Raw genomic sequence first — 19,591 nt, 5'->3', positions numbered from 1 at the left:
ACATCACAATGAAGCAATAGATTAGTACTTTTTGGAGGGTACAGACAAATAGGATAGTTCTACAATGCTTTGCATTCAACTTATTTTGTTTTTTCTATTTTTATACATCAAATGAAAAATAAGTTGAGTGGAAGGCACTGTGTAATTGCACTATTGTTGATATTCCTACACCCATCTATTGAAATTATTTATTCTCTATCTCCTTTCCTGGCTCCTCTTCTCCACCCATCCTAACACAGGTATAACCCAAAGGTCAGGCCTCAACCTCCCTCTCTTCCCTATTCATGTATTTTCCCTCCAACAATTCTGATTATGGTATCTAGTTCCATCTAGCATTCCTCCTGAAGAAGGAGGAATGTCATATCCCAGGAGAACTGCTTTAGAAAATAAGCTCTCTGTAGTGGCCCTTCTTCCCTGACCACCATTGCACAAAGAGGTGGAAGATTATCAGCTAAATTGGTCCTTGCAAAGGTTCAACCAAAGCCCAAAAAGACTGCAGGGAAGGATAAATCTGAGAACCAAAATGTTCAAACAAAGGAGGGGAAAAAAGTAACAAACCAAGGAGAGAATAAAGATGACTTGCCTGTAGAAAATGAAGAAATTAAAAGTGAAAGGATCTCAGTCTCTGATTCAGCAGGTAAGAGAGAAGCCAAATATTAATAACATCTTACACCAAGTGTTTTTGTTTGTTTGTTTGTTTTGGTTTTTTGCAAGGCAAGTAGAATTAAGTGACTTGCCCAGGGTCACATAGCTAGTAAGTTTCAAGTATCTGGTATGAGACCAGATTTGAACTCAGGTCCTCCTGATTCCAGGGGCATTGCTCTATCCACTGTGCCACCTAGCTGCCCTTAACACCAAGTGTTTTTACAGCTGTCCCTGTTACCTCCTTTCTCGTATAATTCAGAAGCATATTTTTGTCAACTGTTTTGTAAATGCAAGTTTTTTAGTAGCTCTAGAAACACAATTTAAGAAGGATGTAATCCCACCTCATCAATTTTAATTTTCTGAAAACATATTCATCTAGGTGTAACCATCTAAAGTGACTTATTTAGAGTCCTAATTAAAGAGGTGAAATCATGTACTGGTTTGTTGTTGTTAGTTTAAAAATGTAGCTGCAGATTAAGAGAATTAGGAAGGTGATGACTGTCTTGAACATACAGTTATAATTCCATAGGCAGTTTTTATATCATATGAAATTTAAGAATAGATAGCAATTTGGAGTTGTAACCATGAATTTTAAGGATTTGATTTTAATTAACCTCTATCCATTTTGTCTCATAGTACAATTGTTCCCCAAATAAAACTGCTCCTTGGTGTTGCATCCCCCTTTCAAAATATTTTGTTATCTATAACATTGTCTTCTTTGGTAGCGGTGATTCAATTTTTTCCAGTAACTGTTTTGTTTTTGTTTTTGTTTTTGTTTTTTAAGTAAGGCAATTAGGGTTAAGTGACTTGCCCGGAGTCACACAGCTAGAAAGTATTTTGTGTCTGAGGCCAGATTTGAACTCAGATCCTCCTGACTCCAAGGCTGGTGCTCTATTCACTGTGCCACCTACCTGCTCCCCCCCCACCCCCAGTAACTTTTTTAATGTGCTGTTAAAGACTGGAGAATGTATACAGTAAGTGTAGCTTTATTAAATACAGTATTAGTTGAACACTTGCTTTGTAAAATGCCTACTACATTATCCATATTCAGAATACTGGATTATACCATCTTTTTAGGGAGACTTGCCTCCAAACTTGAAGTAAGAAAGTCATTGGAATAACAGTTTAGAAGAGGATTACAGTAATTACATAATTTTTAGATTTTTCAATACTAGCATTTCTTAAATGTAATAGTGTCTATGTGATAATGATCAAATAAAAACTAATAAAATCTTGATTATAAAGAAAAAAATAATTCTTGTTGTAGATTTAATAAGAATACAAATGAGTCAACATTATACAATAGCTATCTTCGACATTTGAAAGGCTATCAATGAATATGGGATTAGGCTTCTGTTTGGCTCATGAGATCAGAACTAGGAAAAATAAGAAACAGATGAAAAAGAGGCATATTTACTCATGATTCAAGAGTAAATTTTCTAATTGTTAGGTAACTGTAATTCTAATTGAGCTACCAAACACTGGAATGGATTGAATTGGGAGGTAGTGGGGCACTCACCGATGGAGGTTTTAAGCAAAAGTTGAATGACTAGTTATAAAGTGTATTGTAGATGCAATTTTTTTTTCAGGTATAAGTTACTGAACAAACTCGCCACTGAAATCTCGTCAAACTCTGAAATTATATGATATTACAAACTCTATGATATTAAGCTCTAACCTCTCCCAGGCTTCAATCCTTTATTTCCAACTGTCTTCTGGGCATTTCTACATATGATCCCTTTGACATTTTAAAGTTAATAAGTCTAAAACCAAGATAAGCCTTTCCCAATCCAGCCTTGGCAAGGAAGCCAGCACAAGCTCCTACAAACAGAGGAAGTAAATGAAACACTTAAGAAGGAGACTTAAAACAGTTCAAGCTCCAGTAATCAGGGACCTGAATCCAAACAATAAACCTGGGCTGTCAGAACAGAAATTGGAAGCAGAATCATTCTCACCTCCCTGCTACCACTCCCCTACTGTTACTTTACCACAAATTCCACGAAGCCACCGTCAAACCAGGAAGAAGCTTTATTAATGGCCTGAGAAGGCTGAGCATCCCACATGTGAAATCACACATGTGAGAGCACGTGTCAACAGATGTATACCTTTTTATTCCCTATTCCAATTGAAATTTCTCTCCTGGTTCCCCATTGGCTGGGTACTATAGAAGTTACAGCCTATCCGAAGTGCCTGATTTCCCCATGTGAGTCTCTGCCCCTGTTTACATCTCCCACTCCCCACAATTTTGGGACCATGGCCTTTATTTACTTTTGCCCTTATTTGGGTATGCCCACACCCCTTTTGCTTGGGATGTGGATATGTTCATCTATACCTAACCTCAGTTTTCGATGGTTATTCTGTTCACCCACCAATTCTACTTTATGGCTTCCTTTGTTCAACTTCCACCTAGCCCCTAGATTGCATTTTTGTGGAAATGAAAACTAGCTATTTCTCACATTCCCTCCCAATTTCAAGAGACTTCAACATTGTCACAAAGGTGTCCACCCCTTGACTGAGTGATGTGCAGAAGCAACATCCCCAACCACATTTTCCATACCTATCACCCCCTTGATCACTGCACATGGAATTATGGCACAGCTGCACACACACACACACACACACACACACACACACACACACACACACAAAACTTGCAGCACAAGAAGCCACAGCAGGAGAACAAAACACCTCCTGGGCACTATGCAGTGTGAAATGGTAATTCACTGTTTCATATGGAACCTTCAGTTTGTGATCTGCTATGTATATGGAAATGTTCTTTTTTCCTTTTTTGGTGTTTGTTAAGAATAAAAAAAATTAATAATGGACACTTATTAGAATAAAGAATTTTTAAGCAGTCTTGAAAATAAAAGGCCAGAACTGAGTAGAAACCCTGAAATATAAATAGGAGTCAAAAGAAACCGAAAGATAAATTTTGGGATGTAATTGGAAGGGGCTGAACAATGATAAAGTGGTTAAAATTTAATAGGGAAGAAGAAAAAAGGATCAGAAAATTAATATCTTCATTAGAGTCAGACAAGCAATTAAATAAAAGAAATGAAAAGCCTGGGTGTCATTTTGTTTTGTTTTCATAGTTTAAAGTAAGAGAAAGGGGATATAATAGGGAAGAAATCAGGAAGAAAAGGGAGGAACTTATTATTTCACATAAATGAATTGCATGAGAATATTTTTAAATGGAGGATAGGCTGCATTTTTCATAATCTCTATCTGAACCAAAATAATAGTTCAACACGTACCTCTTTTTGTTGGATTGTTTTTAAATTTACATTTATTTCTTTTCTTCTTTTTCGGACATTATCAACAAGTTCAGAAGAATTTATCAAATACCTATGTGTCAGGTAGTGTGCTAAGTGCTAGGGACAGAAAAAAAGGTTGAAGACAAGGCATGTCATTACTATTTGCCCTCTCTCCATACTCCCCACTAAATCCTCTCCCCAAGTTAAAAAAAAAATTATTCCTTGTGACAAATAAACATAGTCAAGCAAAACAAATTTGGACATTGGCTATGTCCAAAAATGTATTTATTACTACTAATCACACAGCTATCACCTCTCTGTCAGGCAGTTAAATAAGATCTTCAAAAATACTGAAGCACATACAGTCACATTTATCTCACAAAAATTTTATTACTTATCCTCAAATGGATATGTGATCTAATCATTTGGGAAGTTCCCTCCAATGATGCAAATCACAACCCAGCCATGCTTATCTGTTCAATGGCACTCTTGGCCTGACCTGTGGTAGAGTCTTCTGAGTTTATACTAGAATGATCAGCCACAGTCAAACACATTGTACCATAACCCCAATTAATCTCTTAAGGAAGCACATCAGTTCAGGCTTAAGGTGATGGGACTGCAGGATTTCCGTTGACCTCTCTCACATCTAAAACCCTGAAGGTTAGATGTAGCTAGCCACATTCTAAGGATGTGTTCATCTATCCTTGGCTCCTAATACAGATACAGCCACCAGCTGATGTGGACATGTCACTAGGACATCTATGAGGAGAGGGGAAGTCCAAGATCTTCCAGACCTTATGAAGCGACAAATATTTAACTCTGGGGGCAACCTCGTCAAACCTGAAGATAAGGCCTCAAGGTTAAAATGGGTTGAAGTATTTTAACCCCATCCTAACATTAGAGGCCTTCCTTACTTTCTACAAACATTAGGAGGATACCAGCGGAGTGCTCTGGCTGTTCAGCTGTCATCTCTCACTCTTGCCACGTGACCAACTCATCTTTTCTTAATATAAAAAATCTTTGATGACCAATATTTATTCTTCTTCTTTAGAGTTACTCATGGATCACAGGTTGAAGCCTGTTCACACCCTTCATGTACTGATTGAATGTCCTTTCCAATTAAAGATGAATTTTAGTTCTTTGGAGATAGCAGTATTATACATCTTATTGCCATATAACAGTAACAGTAAATAAGATATTTGTATTGAAAATATGGGCCTTTGTTTTCGTGGGCAGCTTGTGGTTAGCAGAAGACCAAATTTGCCAAATATCATTCAACCACCCTGTTCAAGTTTGGACTTTCTAGTTGCCTATCTGTACTGTCCCAGTTATACATACTGTAGGACAAGCTCTATAGAGTAACCATCCAAACGAATGTTGAAATCTTGGCAATAGACATTCTTCACCCACTTAGTTTCTTCTGTGTGCTCAAACAAGCCAAAATCCTTTGAATTATTATAGATATGTTCCAAAAGATTTGACGATAGTCTGGGGCTGATTATCATTATTATTATTATTGCTATTAGTACAATATCATGTGTAAATAGAAGCATTTGGAGGACAGGAAATCCCTCTTTTACCTGCACTCTGTGATGTTCACCTCCATCACAGTAGTAAATTCCTTCTGGCAAACATACATTTCCCTCATTTATAAGCTCTGTTATGTTTATTATCAGAGGTGACTTAGGAAACATCAGTATCTACTGACCTTTATGCCTATCTGCACACCTTTACAAAATCTTCATTAGAGTCATATGTAAACAAAATCAGAGTCATCCTTGATGTCAGTAGGGAATAAGCGGATTTCTGAAAGAGCTCTTTCAGATCATTGTGCTCAACAATAGAGCACATCTTTCCATTTCATAATAAACTAAAATACGTAGAGGATATAAAATCCTATTGTGCTTACTATTTGTTTATTTCATAGAACAAAATATAACATGAGTTTCTTTTACAATAAGGTGGCTCCCATACATACATCAAAATTACTGAAGACCCCTAGGAAAATCTGACAACAGAAATAATCCTAGTCAAAGACCCTTGGATAAAAATACCATTATTAACAATAATAAAAGGGAATTATGGCACAACTTTGTCTTGGAGTCACAAAAATCTAAGAAGAAATACTGCCTCTAGCACATATTTCATTCTGACCCCAGGCACATCATTCAATTTCCCAATGTTCTGGGCATGTCTCTGATACTACAAAGTACAGAAAACATGGAAGTTTCCTTATCTAGAAATTCCCTATATCCATGAAATCACAGGTCTAATCTCTATCCATGTAAATAAAAATCTCTGCTAGCACAAAAAGGTATTATGTACACCATTACTAGATATTATTTCATCTTAATCATCCTTTCCAAATTTCTATTGTGTAAATTTAATAATATATAAAATTATCAGTATAGTAATAAATGTTTAAAATTTTTAAATATAAACATATTAGAGTTCATAATTCAAAATTTTTTATTAATAGAGATGAACAATCAAAAACTTTGCAAAAGGCTTACCTAGACAAATAAGCTTTTTTTTAATCTACTTTATTCATGTATGATTGCTGTTACTGGTATGAAGCTATTACTTTATTGACTTTATTGCCCATCTTCTTATATTTTAATATTCCACATATTCAGGAAAGGAATAAGAACTTATATAGCACCTACGATGTGCCAGGCACAGTGCTAGTTGCTTTTACAAATTTTATATCATTTGATACTCATAACAACCTTGTGAGGTAGGTGCTAGTATTGTCCCCATTTTCTTAGAGTTGAGTTAACTGAAACAAACAGAGATTAGGTGACTTGCCCAGGGTCATTCAGTTTGTGAGTGTCCAAAGCTGAAGCTGAACTCAGGTTTTCTTGACCCCAGGTCCAGTAATCTATCCACTTCCCCATTTAACTTCCAGACAATTCTTCTACCTCAAACTAAACTGCTGAGAGGCAAAAATATTTTGCCATCTGAAGACTTAGAAAACAGGACTGAAAATCACCACCACAGGGGGCAGAGACAAGATGACAGAGTAAAAGCAGTGACTTGCTTGAGCTCTCCCCCAAACCCCTCCAAATACCTATAAAAAACAGGTCTAAACAAATTCTAGAGCAGCAGAACCCACAAAAAGACAGAGCGAAACAAATTTTCAGCCCAAGATAACCTGAATGGTTGACTGGAAAGGTCTACTGAGCCAGACTGGGACAGGAGTGCAATTCAGCATGGACCACACAGGCAGAAACAAAGCCTGAGCGAACCTGGAGCAGTCCTCAGGGGACTGAATCAAGGGGAGCAGTAGCAGTTTCCAGACATCTCAACCCACAAACACCAAAGACAACTTAAAAGGTCAGTAGGAAAGGTCTATCAACCTCAATGACAGAGAAGCTTGGTCTCAGTCCCAGTCCCAGCTCAGCTCTGGGATGGCAGCTGCTTCCAGAGCTCTCAGCCCACAGACTGAGGGGGAAGCGAGTGGCTGCTCAAAGGGAAATTGCAGGGATCACTTTGCTGGTACCCAGGCAGGATTCTCTTGTTTTGTCCATGCTTAGATCTGGGTCACAGTCCTGGACGGTGGTCCTCTGGTGAGGAGGAGCGGTAGCGTGGTGGAGCTTGTAGTGGTGGTGCAGAGAGAATCCTTCTCATAGTTCCAAGGCAGAAAAGAGTGCTTGTGGTCACTCACAGACCAGAGCACAGGACAGGAAATGAGTAAAAACCTTGCTCTTGATCATACCACCTTGGAAGAATTGAAAATTTACAGGTCCCTAGAAGTATCTCTGAAAACAGCTGCATAAAATCCCTGAAGCTTGGGACAGTACATTCTCCACACTGGAAGCAGACCCCTACCTTAACAAAGAGTTTAAAACTCAAGTAATTGGCTGGGAACATGAGTAAATACCTCAAAAAAACAGTCAGACTCTTTCTTTGGTGACAAAGAAGATCAAAACATACAACCACAAGAAAACAACAAAGTCAAAGCTGCTACATTCAAAGCCTCCAAGAAATATATGAATCAGTCCAGGCCATGGAAGAGCTCAAAAAGGATTTTGAGAAGCAAGTAAGAGAAGTAGAGGAAAAACTGGGAAGAGAAATGAGAATGATGCAAGAAAATCATGAAAAACAAGTTAACAGCTTGCTAAAGGAGACCCCCAAAAAACTGAAGAAAATAACACCTTAAAAAACAGACTAACCCAAATGGCAAAAGAGGTCCAGAAAGCCAATGAGGAGAAGAATGCCTTAAAAAGCAGAATTGGCCAAATGGAAAAGGAAATCCAATGGTCACTGAAGAAAATACTTCCTTAAAAATTAGAATGCAGCAATTGGAAGGTAGTGACTTTATGAGAAACCAAGACATTGTAAAACAAAACCAAAAGAATGAAAAAACAGAAGACAATGTGAAACATCTCATTGGAAAAACAAAAGGAAAATTGCCCTGATATTCTAGAATTAGAGGGTAAAATAGAAAGGGAAAGAATCTACCAATCACTTCCTGAAATTGATCCCCAAAGGAAAACTCCTAGGAATATTGCAGCCAAATTCCAGAGTTCCCAGGAAAGGAGAAAATATTGCAAGCAACCAGAAAGAAACAATTCAAGTACTGTGGAAACACAATCAGGATAACACAAGATTTAGCAGATTCTACATTAAGGGATAGGAGGGCATGGGATATAATATTCCAGAGGGCAAAGGAGATAGGATTACAGCCAAGAATCACCTACACAACAAAACTAAGTATAGTCCTTCAGGGGAAAAAATGGACATTCAGTGAAATAGAAGACTTTCAAGCATTCTTGATTAAAAGACCAGAGCTGAATAGAAAATCTGACTTTCAAATACAAGACTCAATAGAAGCATGAAGAGGTAAACAGGAAAGAGAAATCATAAGGGACTTATTAAGGTTGAACTGTTTACATTCCTACATGGAAAGATGATATTTGTAACTCATGAGACCTTTGTAAGTATTAGGGTAGTTGGAGAGGAAAACTTGTATGTATAGATAGACTGATAGATAGAGGGCACAGCATGAGTTGAAGATGAAGGGGTGATATCTGGAGAATAAAATTAAGGGGTGAGAGAAGATTATACTGGGAGAAGAAGAAAGGGAGAGGTAGAATGGGATAAATTATCTCACATAAAAAAGGGAAGGAAAAGCTTTTACAGTGGAGAGGAAGTGAAGGAAGGTGAGAAGGAATGAGTGAATCTTATTCTCATCAGATTTGGCTTAAGGAGGGAATAATATACACAATTGGGTATGGAAATCTATCTTACTCTACAGGGAAATGGGGGGTAAGGGGATAAAAGAGTGGGGGGTGGGAGTGATAGAAGGGAAGGCAGATTGGGGGAGAGGATAATCAGAAGAAAACACTTCTGAGAAGGCACAGGGGCAAAAGAGAGAATAGAACAAATGGGGAGCAGTATAGGATGAAGGGAAATATAGTTAGTTTTTCACAACATGACTATTATGGAAGTGTTTTGCATGACTACCCATGGGTGATCTGTATCAAGTTGCTTGCATTCTTAATGAACGTGGCTGGGGAGGCACGAAGGGAGAAAATTTGGAACCCAAAGTTTTAAGAGCAAATGTTAAGAACTGTTTTCACATGCAACTGGGAAATAAGATATACCAGCACTGGGGTATAGAAATCTATCCTGCCCTACAGGAAAATAGGAGGGGAAGGGTATAAGAGAAGGGGAGGTGATGGTGATAGAAGGGAGGGCAGATTAGGGGAAGGGGTATTCAGAAGCACACTGTCTTGGGGTGGGTGGAGCAGTGAGATAGGGAGAAAATTTGGAACTCAAAAAGTTGTGGAAGTGAATGTTGAAAACTAAAATAAATAAATAATAAATGTTTAAAAAAAAGAAACTAGGTCAAAGGGCATAAAAAGTACTACGAGTCTTGTTCAATATTTCCAGTTTGCTTTGCAAAAAGATTGCACCAATTCAGAGGCTCAACAGAAGGATAATAGAGTATCTGTCTACCTACAGACCTACCAATTTGGAATTTTATCATTTTTAGTATCTTTACCAATTCCCTGCATATGTGCAGTATCAAAAGTTGTTTTAATTTTTATTACTAAGATTCTAAGGGTACGACTTCTTCTGCTCATTGATGATTTATACTTTATTAAAATGCATGTATCTTTAAAAAAAAAAAAGAAAAGAAAAGAAAAGAAAATCACCAGTACATCTGCCTAGTGCAGATGTAAACAACTGACAAGGTAGACTACATTAACCTGAGATCTTCTTTCACATTTTCAGCAAAATGCAAAGCCATATTTCTACAATAAGCCATTTGTTGAATCTTTTGAAGAAGTACCAATGTATGCTGCTATTTTCACTTACTTGTGTTATGGAATTGGAACATTATTTGGCTACCTCCGAGACTTTTTGAGAAACCATGGAATAGAGAAATGCAGCATGGCTGTAGAACGAAAAGAGCAAAAAGTATGTATGAGTATCTTACCCAACCTCCAATAACTCCTATGCTTGTTCATAATTTTTTCTGTATGCATATATGTATGTGTATATATGTGTATATATGCACATATGATTTTGACAGAAAGGATATCTGGTATAATTAAATAGTGGACTTTTTAGGTCAGAGGTTCTTAACTTTTTTTCTAGCATGAATCTCTTTAGCAGTCTGGTGAAATTTATAGATCCTTTTTTAGAATAATGTTTTAAATATGTAAAATAAAATACATAGGATTACAAAGGAAATCAATTATATTGAAACTGTTATAAAAAATCTGTAAAAAAAAAATTCACAGATATATGGTTAAGCATCTCTGATCTAGTCAATTTAGGTTCCTGAAACATTCATTTCATATTCAGTTTGGGACTAATTGACTCAGTTTGGCTAAGATTTAGAATTCTCCATAGGGCTGACACAAATTGCCAAGGCTTTTATATAAATAATGGCATAGATATATGTTCCAATTCAGCCCCTTTGGAGGATGGGGAAGAGGAGATATATGGAAAGAAGGGGTGAATGCTATTATATAGCATCTATGTGGGTATGCTACAATGAAACTAGACAACAATCCTCTATAATGAAAGCCACAGATAAATCAAAACAAGAAATATAAAGCAATTATAAAGTAATGACTTTTTAAGGTGGTTTTTTTTAACCCTAATAAAACTATAGTCAGAAGATCCAGATTTCAATTCTGGTCCTGGCACTCACCACATCTAACTGATGTTGAACTTCCCCTGTTTAGGCCTCAGTTTACTCATCTGTATGTAGTGATACCTCTGGGCTTCTCCCTTCCTCACCAAATCCACCTTTACAGATTTCACCTCCACAGTATAACAACTACTAATTTCTTTTTTTTTCTTTTTTTTTTTGTTTTTTTCTGGCTAGGCAATGGGGTTAAGTGACTTGCCCAGGGTCACACAGCTAATAAGTGTTATGTGTATGACCCCAGATTTGAACTCAGATCCTCCTGACTCCAGGGCTGGTGCTCTATCCACTGCGCTAACCTGCCTGCCCCTAATTATACTTTTAATAGTCAGGTAGGCAGTTGACCCAATTAGCTCAAAGGAAAGATATTTACTGAAATAGTATTATAAGATCAGTAGTAACAAAACATCCTTCCCATTCCACGAACTAAGAACACACTTTCACACAACTACACATAGTGTCATTGGGAAAAGAGGGAACACAGAAAACTCTTATAGAAACACACACACAGAGGGGATCCATTTGGCCAAATATTTCTGGGCCGCAGTGAGGAACTGGCTTAGGTCATGCATCATAAATGTATAGAAGGTAAAATACTGATTTCATGACTTTATCCAGCAACATTCAGCAGGCAGGCAGGAAGACTGGGGGTGGGGGGCAGGAAGTAATTCCTTCATGGATACTATGGGATCAAACATTTTATGTAATGGAGAAAAGTTAAAGGCTTTATCTATAAAATCTAGTAAAGCATGGATGTCTGTAAACACTATTAACAATAATGTAATATTTGGCATCAATATTCACTAGAAAAATCGGTCTATAGTTTCCTCTCTTATTTGACTCTCCTTAGTTTAAATATTAAGACTATACTTGTGTCATAGGAGGAATTTGGCAGGACTCTTTCTTCACCTATTTTTTCAAACACTTTAGGTAGTACTGGAATTAATGTTTCTATAAATGTTTGGTAGCATTCACTTGGTCTAGGCTTTTTTTCCTTTGGGAATTCATTTTTGACTTGTTCAATTCTTTTTTCTAAAACAAAGTTAAATATTTTATTTCCCATTCTGTTAATCTGAGCAATTATATTCTTGTGATTTTTCATCCATTTCATTTAGGTTTTCAGTTAATTATTTCAACTAGTTTTTTCAGTTGATTCTCCAGCATTTCCTACCTATTCTAATTCCTTTAATTTCTTTTTCTTCTCTTATTGCTATAGCTAACATTTCTAAAACAATATTAAATGACAGTGGTGATAATGAGTATCCTTGTTTCACCACTGATCTTACTGTGAAGACTTCTAGCTTATCCCCATTACAGACAATGTTTGTGGATAGTTTTAGATAGATACAATTTATCATTTTAAGGAAAGCTCCATTTATTCCTATGCTTTCTAATGTTTTTAATATTTGATATTTTAATATAATGCAACATACTTTCTCAAAAGTTTTTTTCTGCATCTATTGAGATAACCATATGGTTTCTGTTGGCTTTGTTACTGATATTGTCAATTATGCTGATAGTTTTCCTTATATTGAACCAGTCTTGCATTCATGGTATAAATCCTATTTGTATGATCTTTGAGATATAATGCTGTAATCTTCTTGCTAGTATTTTGATTAAATTTTTTGCATCAATATTCATTAGGGAAATTGGACTGTAGTCTTCCCTGTTTATGTTCTTCCTGGATATAGGTATCAGCACAATATGTGTGTCATAAAAGGAATTTGGTAGCACTCTTTCTTTGCCTATTTTTCCAAATAGTTTGATAAAATTCACTTGTGAATCCATCTGATCCTGAGGATTTTTTCTTAGGGAGCTCCCTGATGGCTTTTTCAATTTCTTTTTATAAGATAGGGTTATTTGTGTATACTATTTCTTCTGTTAATATGAACAATTCATATTTTTGTAAATATTCATCCATTTCACTAGATTGTCAGATTTAGTGGCATATGTTTGGGCAAAATAGCTTCTAAAAATTGCTTTAATTTCCTCTTCATTGGTGGTGAATTTACCCTTTTCATTTCTGATACTGGTAATTTGGTTTTGCTCTTTTTAAAATCAAATTAACCAATGGTTTAACTATGTTATTTTTTTAATAAAACCAGCTCCTAGTTTTATTATTAGTTCAATTTTTTTACTTTCAATTTTTAAATTTCTCCTTTGATTTTCAGAATTTCCAATTTAGCATTTGTGAATTTTTAATTTGTTCTTTTTCTATCTTTTTGGTTGCATGTCCAATTCATTGATCTGCTCTTTCTCTCTTGTTTTGATTCAAGAGTTTAGACATATAGGGACAGCTAGGTGGTGCAGTGGATACAGCACCAACCCTGAAGTCAGAAGGACCTGAGTTCAAACCTGGCCTCAGACCAAACACTTGGCAGTTACTAGCTGTGTGACCCTGGGCAAGTCACTTAACCCCACTGCCTAACCCCCCCCCAAAAAAAAGAGTCATCCAAGAGTTTAGATGTATAAATTTTCCCCCAAGTACTGCTTTGGCTACATCCTATAAATTTTGGTATGTTGTCCAATTGTTTTCATTCTCTTTAATGAAATTATTGATTGTTTCTATAATTTGTTCTTTGACTCATTCATTCTTTAGGATTAGTTAGTTTCCAATTAATTTTTAATATATGTTTCCATGGCCATTTACTAAATGTAATTTCTACTGAATTGTGGTCTGAAAAGGATGCATTTAATATTTCTGCTTTCACATATTTGGTTATGAGGTTTTTATGTCTTAATATTATCAGTTTTTGTGCAGGTGCCATGTACAGCTGAGAAAAAAATTCCATTTCCTCCATAAGTCTATCATATCTAACTTTTCTAAAATGCCATTCATCTCAACTTCTTTCTTGTTATTTTATGGTCATCTAGTTCTGACAGAGCAAAGTCGAGGTCCCTCACTAGTATAGTTTTACTGTCTATTTCCTCCTACAAAATAAATAGAAATAAAAAGGCTAGGACAATTAACTTTTTGTCCCACGAGTTTTCGTTTATGATTTTTTGAAATACAGCTCTTAAAAACAGGCTTTAAAAAAACTACTGTGTTTCAAATAGAGATATTTGACTACACCTTTAAACCGAAATCACTTTGGCTCTCATAGAATGGCCAATAATAGCCCCCACCCAAGACTCCAAGGTTCACTGTTTAGATTTTGATGGCTTAGGAGTGTTAATAGCAATTGTTTTCTGCTCTGGCCAGAAACTCTAAGGATCTTCCCCATCCAAATTGATAGTTTTGTAATGGCCCTGGACTCCAAATCACTGCGCTATGTTTAGTAAAATATCTTGAGTAAACCTTCTGACAGATATAAATAATCAGTCCTCCCTCAGTAAATACTGAATGGTGGTGATAATTTACAAAAACCTCTACATTAGAGCAACAGGTGAGTTGTTCTTTTTAACCCAAATCTATAGGCCCTGAACTATAAGGAGAAAAGACCACTTTATAAACTGGAACCTTAAGTCATCTGCTCCTTTCAATCGTTTTGTCCCTACTTCTTTGGCCTTGTAATCTCAGACTAATCTCCAGTCAAATTTTTCCCTAGCACTCTTGGGTTACTGCACTGCTGCTGGAGTAAGGCTCAAAAACAGATCTGATTCCTTCACTAAGTATTTGTACTGTTAACCCAATGGAGCTTAATGGAATATCATCAAGTTCTATTCCTTAATCCTACACATTTTCTGACTTTCTTCTCAATCCCTCAGTCCCTCCATATTCAACAGATGATCTTACTTCCTCCCACTTTGTAGGGAGTAAATGACTTAAAAAAGAGAAAGAAAAAGTAAATACTATCCACCAAGTTTTTCAGTGTCTACCTGTTCTCTCTTTTCTTCTTTGCTATATCAGAAGACAATCTGCATCAACTCTAAGGTTAACTCTTTCACCTGCACACTTTACTCCATTTCCCCTCATCTTTTTCCCCCGCTAGGACTCTGCTGGACCAATCATGTCCCCTCTAACCAAGGAATCTTCAATATCTCCCCTTCTTTTCCTTCTGCCTACAAATATGATCAAATTTTCCCAAAATGATTTTTAAATTAATTTTTACTGATATCTTTTGTTTTTGTATTATGTTTCTGAATATAACCCTCCCCACTTTTCCTATCCATCAAGCCATCTTTTATAACAAAGATTTTTTTTAAAAAAGGTAGTTCTATAAAACCGACCAACTTCAGAAACTATTTGTAACCTTACATAGCTATAACTCCCCACCTTCGCAAAAAAAGGGATTCATTTTCTCAACTCTATTCTGTTGCCAAGCTTTGTTACTATATTTATGCAGCATTTGGTTTTGTTTATTTGTTGACTTGATTTCTTCAATTTATATTATATTCACTGTGCATATTATTTTCCTGGTCCTCCTTACTTTGCTCTAGATCAATTCATATAAGTCTTAATTCTCTGAGTTAATAACAGTATTAGTATAATCTGAACACTTATATAAATTATATCATATAATAATTACAGAAATTATTTTAATTCTCATTTGAATTAATAACAATAATTTTCTGAATTCTTCATATTTGTTGTTTCTTATGGTACATTCAAATACTACAATGTTTAACCATTCCCCAAAGAATTCCTACTTAAATTTCCAACTCTTTCCTCCCATAAAAAGTACTGCTAGTATTTTTGTTTTTCAGTCATTTTTCAGTCATGTCCAACTCTATGATTTCATTTGGGGTTTCCTTGCCTAAGATACTGGAGTGGTTTGCCATTCCCTTCTCTAGCTCATTTTTAAAGATGAGCAAACTACGGTTAAGTGACTTGTCCAGTGTCACACAGCTAGTAAGTGTCTTAGGACAGATTTGAACTCAGGAAGATGAGTCCTTCTGACTCCAGGCCTGGCACTCTATCCACTGCACTCATCTAGCTGCCCCGATAATAGTATTTAATAACCCTTAAAAAAAAAAAAACAGTGGCACAGTGGATACAGTGCTGGAATCGGAAGACTCATCTTTATGAGTTCAAATCTTGCCTTAGACACTTATTAGCAGTGTGACCAATGGGCAAGTCACTTATCCCTGTTTGCTTCAGTTCTTTATCTGTAAAATGAGCTGGAGAAGGAAATGGCAAACCACTCCAGTATCTTTGCCAAGAAAACCCCAAATGGAGTCACAAAGAGTCAGACACAACTAAAATGACTCAACAACAACAACAAAAACACAACAAAAAAATAACTCTCTTTTAAACTTTCTATCCTATCAAGGAACCTTCTTTCCTTAGGGAAGAGACCAATGGGAAGGCTTTCCCAGGGTATGCCAGCGTACCAGCCCATGCTTTACGCACCATTAAGATCAGTTCCTTGCCATTTCCACTGTCACTATTCTTGGACAGTCCTCATTACCACCTCCTCCCTACACCATAGCAACAGATTTCTAACTCAGCTCCCTATTTTTACTTGGTCTTCCCTCCAATGTGTACTAACCACCTTTATCCATTTAATCTTCCTTACATGCAGATCTGAACATGCCACTTCTCAAAACCTGTAAGTAGCTCCCTCCTTTCTATTAGTCCAAACTCCCTTGTCTAGAATTAGAATCCACCCCCAACATAGTACCTCCTAATCTTTCTAGCTTAATTTCCCATAATTTCCTTCTAAAATCAGTATATGTCAGCCAAACTGGATTTATCATTGCTTTGAACACACTTAATGCATCCTCAGTGCCCCTGCTCACATTATTCCTACATGTCAGGAATGCTGTTCTACTCCCCACCCCACCCCTGACTTCACCTTTTGAAATCTTGCCCATCCTTTAAGGACTCACCCAAATGCTACCTCCACCCCACACAGAAATCGTTCCTACCTTTGATGTTATATAGTACTTTCTACTTCTCTTATTTTCTTATTTCACTTTGTTTTGGATTACAATTATTGTAGAGAGAATAAGGAGAAAAGGAAAAATTTCCTCTTGCTTTACTCTGCAATATACTATTTTCAAGACAGTAACAATTATTACTAATTTAGAATAACTATAAGATAAGTTATTGGCTATCCTAAATTTGTATTCAATTCATATTCACAAACATTTATTAAAGTCTAATGTGTGCAGGGCACTGTGTTAGCTAAGTAGTAAGCATATAGTATCTTCTGAATTGCCTATCCATAGGAAACAAACTTCCTTTCATCTTAAATCTTTTCTTCGCCTACTCCTTCCATGTAAGCACTTTTACTGAAACCCAGCTTCCTCCTGATGACACAGTTTCCCTGAGGACCCTTTCCAGTACTGGCTACACGTTTACTTATTCCTCTCAGCACACTGGTCAAACAGGGCAGTTGGAATACTCTTTGCTCCCCAATGCCACTTCCAGGTTTTTCCCCGTCCTCTATCACTCATCAATCTCTCTTCCTTTGAGGTTCATGCTATTCATATTTACCACTCAATCAAAATCCTGTTAGCTACTGTCTATAGATCCCCCCACTCCCCCCAGTCATTCCCTTCCTTCCTCAATGATTTGATATCTGGTTCACAATTTCTCTTTCCTCCTCAACACCTGCCCTCATACTAGGGGACGTCGACACGCATATTGATTCTCTCTCAAACATCTTAACCACTTAGTTCCTCACCCTACTAACCTCCCATAAGCCACTCCTCCATCCCACCTCAGTCACACACAAAGATGCCATACTTTGAATCTTGCCGTCACCCACAAATGTACCACCTCCATGTTCAAGAATTCTGAAATCCCCTTATCTGACCATGATATATTGGTTTTCCACCGTCCCTTACATAACCCTACTCTTCATTTACACTACGACCTCCAATTCCTTGACCCCCCAATTCTCATTCCATTGACATCCACCTCCTAGCTGAAACACAAACAATTCACTCTATCTTAGTATTCTCTATGGCTATCCCCCATGCCTAGAATGCTGTCACTCCTCCTCTCCAACTACAGATCTTCCTGGCTTCCTTTAAGTCTGAACTAAAATCCCAACTCCTACAGGAAGCCTTCCCCAACCTCTCTTAATTCTAGTGTATTCTCTCTGTTAATTATTTTGTATTTATCCTGTAGCTTGCTTTGCATTTACTCGTTTGCAAGTTGTTTTCACCCCTACTCCCACCATTAGATTGTAAGCTCCTTGAAGGCAAGTTATACCTTTTCCTTTTTTTGCATCCCCAGAGCTTAGGACAGTGCCTGGCCTACAGTAAGCATTTAATAAATGTTTGTTGATTGATTGACAGTATGATCATTTCCAATGATTTCTTCAAAGTTCTATTTGCTCCACTGGTACAGACTGAATTCTATTCATACTTTTTTTTTTGTCCTCCTGTGCAGTTCTTGTCTGCATCCCTCCATAAACCCTCTAGGGAACTTTCTACCTCACATGTTAGAGACTTGTTTATGTTTATTTCATAAATACCAATTAAACAATCAAGCTATATCTGTTATCCTTCATTCTCATCCCATGACCAGTTCCCCTCAATTTCTAGTTTTATATACCATGAATAAGTTCCTTTATGAATTATTTGCAATTTTTATTCTTCTTAGATTTTATTGCCTCATGGTTCAAACAAACCACATAGAATCAGAGGACATTTATGTTAAAATGATGGCCTATGGTTAAAATGATCATGCAAAGCACTTCCTTTCATATGTGCAGAGGTGGACAACTATGAGTATGCAAAATTATACATACTGTCATATTTTACTGATGTGTTGGTTAGTTCTGTTAAACTACTTTTTCTCTTATTAAAAAAACTATTAATAAAAGGAATAGCTTGCTGAGTAAAGGAGAAGAAAGGGATATATTTGAAATGAAGGTGATATAAAATAAGCTATTAGTAAAAATTAAGAAGTTTGTGTTGGTATTCATACTAATTCACTGTGCTTCCTTCTTATTGCTAGAATTTATCATTTATCCTTTATCCTTTATTGTAAGGTCAGGTTAATTTTGTCCTTTGCTTATATTAGCTAATTGTATGACTACATTCTTATTTTGCTTATGCTTTTTCTGCCAAAGAGAATTACCTCATACTAGAAAAGACAGAATATATCACTAAGAGGAAGTTAATATCCAAGATAAGTAAGAAAATGAAACGAGAATGCCAGTTACCCTTGATGAATTAAAATTATCTAAACTAAAAGATCTACATGCTCTGGTAGTAAATTACTTGGTAGGCTTAATTGCTGAGCTACTATCAATGATCTCTGAAATATCATGGAGAATAGAACTGGAAAAAGACAAATGCTATATTAATTTTCAATAAGGGAAGTCTGAAAATTATAGGCTTACAAGCTTGATTTTGATTCTTGGCAAAATTCTGGAATATTTTATTAAAATAATGTTAAGTAAACATCTAGAAAAGCAATCAGTGATCACAAAGAGAGGTTTATCAAAGGTGAATCATGACAAACTGATTCTATTATAACAATAATATATCTATATAAATTGATTCTATCATAAATCACCTAACCCTATTTACTTTGGTATCCTCATCTGTAGAATGAGGAAGAGAAGGAAATGGCAAAGCACTCCACTATCTCTGCCAAGAAAGTCTTCTAAATAGTTTTATA

At 36.3% G+C, this 19,591-nt stretch overlaps 1 protein-coding gene across 1 annotated transcript in view; it reads left to right on the top strand.

The window, feature by feature from the left end:
• Positions 1 to 19,591, top strand: part of SPTLC3 (serine palmitoyltransferase long chain base subunit 3) — a 198,440-nt gene that overhangs the window by 43,311 nt on the left and 135,538 nt on the right. Inside the window, exon 2 of the mRNA XM_020986144.2 lies at positions 10,143 to 10,328. Within this exon, the coding sequence (XP_020841803.1) occupies positions 10,143 to 10,328 (186 nt within the window). The remainder of the gene's footprint in view (positions 1 to 10,142; positions 10,329 to 19,591) is intronic.

The sequence above is a fragment of the Phascolarctos cinereus genome, unplaced genomic scaffold (genome assembly GCF_003287225.1).
Source record: "Phascolarctos cinereus isolate Bilbo 61053 unplaced genomic scaffold, phaCin_HiC Scaffold_2;HRSCAF=192, whole genome shotgun sequence".
NCBI classification, from domain to species: Eukaryota; Metazoa; Chordata; class Mammalia; order Diprotodontia; family Phascolarctidae; genus Phascolarctos; species Phascolarctos cinereus.
Note: the sequence above shows the minus strand (reverse complement) of the source record. Positions and strands in the feature narration are given on the sequence as shown.